At 35.6% G+C, this 6,804-nt stretch overlaps 1 protein-coding gene across 1 annotated transcript; it reads right to left on the reverse strand.

The window, feature by feature from the left end:
• Positions 1-203: 203 nt before the first annotated feature.
• On the reverse strand, positions 204-6,518 carry LOC120353152. Its single transcript, XM_039435882.1, has 2 exons — positions 6,387-6,518; positions 204-1,095 (listed from the first exon to the last, which is right to left on the reverse strand). Exons 1-2 carry the CDS (start codon positions 6,489-6,491, stop codon positions 880-882), a joined length of 321 nt encoding a protein of 106 aa, XP_039291816.1. The 5' UTR covers positions 6,492-6,518; the 3' UTR covers positions 204-879.
• Between the last annotated feature and the right edge of the window lie 286 nt (positions 6,519-6,804).

Raw genomic sequence — 6,804 nt, forward strand, 5'->3', positions numbered from 1 at the left:
CCAAATTTTGCTCCTTGTTAGTATTTGAAAAATTGAATAGTAAATTACAGTCCTCTAGTAGCTCTAGCCTGAGCTTTGTTCAGAACAGTTACCCTGAGACCATTGGTTCTAAATTCCGGTTTTTTTAGTATTATCATATTTCATTTGCTACTAAATTCTAAAATTTCATATGGAAGTAATTGGGTAGGAGCAATAATGAACAATTCTTTATTGCAATTCATTTCTTTATTATCGATTTCTCTACAGTCCACTCAGGGTTGAACTTAGTGTAGAATAAAGGTGCGTACAGATTCATGCGCCGCGAACATGAGCAATTCACTTTCAATCTAGTGTTCGAAAATATATTATAAATAATATTTTCGAACACTTCATACGCTAGACTCAAGTTAATATATTACATCCCTGATTAAGCTGATTTACGACTCCCACTGGCGCACAAGGAATCTTCCTTTTGCCGGTGTTTTTGCCTCACCTACTGTACTTATGCATGTGATCATAAATTGAATCTTCATTTTAAAACTATTGTTTGTAATGTAAAGGATATCATTTCGTTATTATATCTAAATAAATATATGTATGTATCTTGGTTTAAGTGCAGTAGCATATCCTTATATTTATTTTTTGTAAAGCTTTTTTGTATTTTGTTTTTGGCAAATAAATAAAATCAGCTGACTATATCTGTATTTTTACAGAAACGGTAAGATACAGATATAAGAAGCCTTGGCATCGGCTGTATCTTACCGTTTCTGTGAAAATACAGATATAGTCAGCTGATTAAAAGTGAATTGCTGATGTTCGCGGCGCGTATATCTGTACGCACCTTAACACGGGACAGCGTAGTGAGAGTTCAAAACATTCTGTATGGTTCGCTGCGCTATGCTAACGTACATGTCTTCTCATCGACCCGGCGGCACTACCAATCGCAATACCTGTCAATCCACAGCACGACCTCGGTTCAGGAGTGAGATGATCGGCACCGGAAATCTTCTCTGCAATAGCAGGCTTAGGTTGGTTCTCCACGTGGCGTGCCGCCACGTGGCGTGTCACGTGCCACGTGTCATGTTCCACAGCAACCGATCTCGATGCAGTTAGGCTCTGCAAAGGAAACGCAAATGCTAGAAAATGATTGTCTTCCACTTTAATATAGTAATTAATATTGATATAAGTTACATGCAATACGGTATACAATAGTATATTTCGCACCTAGGGCCGAAAATGAGACTTTCGCACATCTTGAAAATATATCTAATATATCTTTCCATCAACGTTGTAGACAGTTGCAGCCAGACCTGATAACAGCGCTCACACTCACATTCCGGGACGACACGTCACGGTACAATAGGACAGAAAGCTCTATGTTTATTTGGGAATTTCTCGAGACATTTTGAATTGATAAATTACTCATTAATTTTCGAGAGAACATAACAACAGGTCAATGTAACTTACTGAGCGCGAGGCCTACTGTTCACAGAACCACTAGTTATGATTAAGTAATATCTCATTACAAGGATCTCTCCTTGGAAATAGTATATTTCGCACCTAGAGCAGAAAATGAGACTTTTCCGGCTCGAAATCGGTTTTCAAGTCCGAGGCCGTAGGCCGAGGACTAGAGAAGATTGATAGCTGGTAAAACATTTTTGCCCGTGGTGCGAACGCCACACAAGAATAAACAATATATATATGAGAATAGTTGTTTACTAAGCACTTCCGAAAGAAGAAGTGGAAGGTGATAGCTCTAGCAAATCTGAGGTAATCTGAATATCAGGAAGTTGTCCAAGTATTTTTATTTTTTATTCCGATTTGTCTAAATAAGAATCGATGTGTGCAGGACTTTACAGCACGCATAATGTAGATTTGCCTCCATGACTTTTAAACAGCATAATGGCAAGGCATGGTTGGCGGGGTAATATTCACGGCTTTGCAAAAACATCAGGCTTCAGAGACCCTAGATCCCTAGATGGAGGAAGCTCCCTACACACAGAGATTCTTCATGAATGAGAGAGTTGCAACGTATCACCAACAATGGAGAGAGCATGTTGAACGAATGACAGCTGATAGGCTGTGTTGTACTAAAAGGACGTAACTCCAAAAGGCTCCCTGTGTATCTTTTCGGATGCAACACGTTGCTTTCGAGAAGATACATAACAGCATCTGTTGCTTATGGAGAGATACCTTTTCAAAAATGTTTCATGTTTGATTTGAGTTCGATTTCCAAGAAAAAACATCTCTCGAATCTGAAATAGTATATTTCGCACCTTGAGCAGAAAATGAGATTTTTCCGGCTCGAAATCGGTTTTCAAAGTCCGAGGCCATAGGCCGAGTACTAGAGAAGATTGAGAGCTGGAAAAACATTTTTGCCTGTGGTGTGAACACTATTTTTCATCACACAAAAATAAACAATATATATATAAGAATAGTTGTTTACTAAGCACTTCCGAAAGCAGAAGTGGAAGGTGATAGCTCTAGCAAATCTGAGGTTATCTGAATATTGGTAAATTGTCCAAGTATTTTTATTTTTTATTCTGATTTGTCTCAATAACCTAAAAGATTATGTTCCATTATTATTTTTCAATGTAGTTGGTTGAGTTTATACTTTTAAATTCTTTCAAATGACAATGAGATGATATTATTATAAAATGTTTTGATTCTTAAATAATAAAAACAAATAAGGAAAAGTTTTTGATCAGCTGTTTTAGCACACTTGAAATTTGGCCAATCTGAATGTCAATGTCAACAATGCTTGTTGTCATCGACTGTGGAAGTTTAGGTTAAAAGTTCTATCCTACTCTAAAAATCAAATTTTAATGGTTTATAATATATCTTATCTGTATTTCAATCATCCAAATAAAATGATAGTAAAAATGTAAAAATAATTTTGCCCGTGGTGCGAACGCTATTTTTCGCCACACACAAATAAACAATATATATATATAATTATATATATAATATATATATATATATATTATAGTATATATATATATATAATATATGAAAATAGTTGTTTACTAAGCACTTCCCAAGGCAGAAGTGGAAGGTGATAGCTCTAGCAATCTGAGGTAATCCGAATATCAGGAAATTGTTCAAGTATTTTTATTTTTTAGTCTGATTTGTCTAAATAACCTAAAAGATGATGTTCAATTATGTGGGAGGTTGAGTTTATACTTTTTTATTATTTCAAATGACAATAAGATGATATTATTATGAATGTTCTAATTATTGAGTAATGAACACAAATAATGGAAAGTTTTTTGATCAGCTGTTTTTTGATCACCTTTCTTAGTTCCACGTTAGTGGCTGGAAAGGGTACTCTTTCCGGCCTAGGCCGGAAATCAGACGAGAGTCGCCTGTTCTGACGTCAGACGAGAGTCGCCTGCAAACAATGTCTTTCAGATCTATGAAGGGAGTGGAAAACAGCTGCTTCCTGTGCAGTGTGGCGAAAATGAAGTAATTAATATTGATATAAGTTACATGCAATACGGTATACAGGGGAATATTTCCCCCCTATTTTTACTTTCCTTGCCCTATTACCATAGGGCATAGGGCTTTCCGAAAAAAATCAAGGTACCCCAATTTCTAAATTTCTATACGTTTCAAGGTCCCCTGAGTCCAAGTGGTTTTTGGGTATTGGTCTGTATGTGTATGTGTGTGTGTGTGTGTATGAATGTATGTGCGTCTGTGTACACGATATCTGATCTCTCAATTAACGGAATGACTTGAAATTTGAGACTTAAGGTCCTTCCACTATAAGGTTCCGACACGAACAATTTCGATCAAATGCAATTCAAGATGGCGGCTAAAATGGCGAAAATGTTGTCAAAAAAAGGGTTCTTCGTGATTTTTTCGGAAACGGCTCCAACGATTTTGATCAAAATCATACCTAAAATAGTCATCGATAAGCTCTATCAACTGCCACAAGTCCCATATATGTAAAAACTTCAGGAGCTCCGCCCCATCAATGCAAAGTTCGATTTTAGATTCCCAATTATCAGGCTTCAGATACAATTTAAAGAAGAAAAATCAAGTGGAGTAGATTGAGCATGAAAATCTCTACAATTAATGTTCAGTAACATTTTCACCTAAAATTGAAAATAAAGCTTTAAATTCGAGAAAATGTGATTATTCAATTGCAAATTATTGTTGATTCCATTGAATCAGTCACTATGGAGAGATAGCAAACCTCATGTGTGTCTCCAGCGTTATTGCCCTGTCACCAGCTGGCTCAAATCTTTGAATAGTAGACTTGAGATGTGCGGGAACACTAGCGTCAGGTGATCAATTTTCATAACGGCAAGGAAAGTTGTGTGAGTGCGCCACACCAGATTTTTTAATGAGTGTTAACATAACAGTACAAATTACAGTCGAACCTCTGTATAACGAAGTCGATTATCCCGAGAAAAAATTCGCTGCTGAGAGGTATTCGTTATTGAGAGGTTCTGTCAAGAAAACTGCCACGATCCTATGGATCTTATAATATCGTATCACGGAAATAAATAAATGAATATGGTACATAAAACATATCATCGCGAACGTAGGTAGGGTACCTATTAGACCAATATTAATATAAAAAAATTAAAAATTTATTCTGTTGAAAAAACATGTTTTTTTAATATTTGTAGAATCTAATAAGTAAACTCACCAATTTATTTCCAGAAAGCTTGATTTGTACTATTAGTGGAGCTTAATCAAAGTACATACTCTGAAGCAATAGTTCTCAACTTTTTACACTACAACTATTAGATGGAATGCAAAATACGGTTATTTTGTCAATACGCACATACTCATACACACACACTCACACCCAACACACACACACACACACACACACACACACACACACACACACACACACACACACAACACACACACACCACACACACACACACACACACACACACACACACACACACACACACACACAACACACACCACACACACACACACACACACACCACACACACACACACACACCACACACACACACACACACACACACACACACACACACACACCACACACACAAAACACACATACACACACACCACACCACACACACACACACACACACACACACACACAACACACACACACACACCACAACACACACACACACACACACACACCACACACACACACACACACACAAACACAAACACACACATTTTTTGGAATCAGGGGAACTTGAAACGTATAGAAATTTGGAAATTGGGGTACCTTAATTTTTTTCGGAAAGCAATACTTTCCTTACCTATGGTAATAGGGCAAGGAAAGTAAAAACAACTAAATAAATAGACTGGACTATTAAAATAGTAGGGAGGAAAAATATTACGTTATCATAAAACAATATTTCCTTTCATTTTTGCTCAGAAATATAGTTTCAGAATCATTCTTAACAACAGATTATTGAATCTTAAAGAACAAGAATGTTGTACATTTGAAACATTTGGACCTGATGAATGCTACAAGTAACAAGATAATTGAAAACCACTATAAATTTTTCAATTTTTTTTTTTTTATTGAAAACACACAAAACAAGACAAAACAAAATTACAAAGAATTACGAAACAAATAAAACAAAATAAGATGTTACAAATATAAAAAACCTAATATAAATAAATAGGTAACGTCAGGAATAGGCCTAATCACATGAAGTCTGCAAAAAGTAATGAAACCAGATTTCAAATGAGAATTTTAAACTCACTATACGGAGGTTAGTTTTAGCAAACGAATTCGATAAAATCTCAACCACACATTTTGTGATGAACAGTGTAAAACCATAGAGAAACGATAGCATAAGTAGATATCCCATGGTATAGGGCGTTTATGTCGCAACTTTTACTGTTATCCCAAGACGATAGTCCACGTAGTTCTTTCCCATGCAGCTGTGTGATGCTGGTAGTCTCTCAAATTGTGCCGTTCATACACTATCACACCAACAAAACGGTGAAAATTGACAATAATCGACAGTAATCGGCTTGAGATAACAGTAAAAGTTGCGACATAAACGCCCTATACCATGGGATATCTACTTATGCTATTGTTTCTCTATGGCATTATTTAGTTCATTTGATTATTTTTAACCACCTATTAAATTAGTTTTTTAAAATGTGAGAATATTGATACTGATGAGCATACATAATAATACCATGACTGCAAAACAAAATATTGAAACCAAAGACCTTGAAGATGCATATCTCTTTAAGTCTTTGATCGAAACTATAGACCTTATAGAAATAGACACAGCTTCTCCAGACATGTATGTTAATGCACTTACGCTATTGTTTCTCTATGGTAAAACTCAGGCGCAATATATTTCTCAATTATATCGTGTATTAAAATTAGAATCAATAATAATAATAATATTACAATTTACTAAAGTATTAACATACCAGTAGAGAGCAAAGAACCAGTGAAATAAACAGAACGGCGCGAACTTTCATTATTGTTGCTGAATTATCTATTAATCTTAGAAATGAATCAACAAGTGGCAACATTCACCTTTATAAGAGCCGACAATTTTTATGTTTGGAGAATAAGAAACAGATGTTGAAAATGCATTCTTTTGATTATAAAAGATTTCTTTCTAAAAGTCTGCTATCTTTCCCATTATTATCATTCTTAGCAATTGTTCGGATTTCCACAAACGAATTTTTACACAGTAATTCTTTTGAAAAATGTGTCATGCTACTAGTAGTTCTGTGAATAGTAGACCTCGCGCAATTATCAACTACAGCCTACTCTAGCAATTATAAACTACAGCAGGGATCCAACCTACGGCCCGTGGATGGATTTAATCCGCGTTCCTCT

The sequence above is a fragment of the Nilaparvata lugens genome, chromosome 9 (assembly GCF_014356525.2).
Source record: "Nilaparvata lugens isolate BPH chromosome 9, ASM1435652v1, whole genome shotgun sequence".
In the NCBI taxonomy this organism is placed as follows: Eukaryota; Metazoa; Arthropoda; class Insecta; order Hemiptera; family Delphacidae; genus Nilaparvata; species Nilaparvata lugens.

Coding starts and splice junctions, on each gene's coding strand:
- LOC120353152 (XM_039435882.1), bottom strand. CDS start 6,491: ATGTTGCCACTTGTTGATTCATTTCTAAGATTAATAGATAATTCAGCA. Junction 1,096..6,386: donor TGGTTCTTTGCTCTCTACTG/GTATGTTAATAC, acceptor TTTCCTTTGCAG/AGCCTAACTGCATCGAGATC.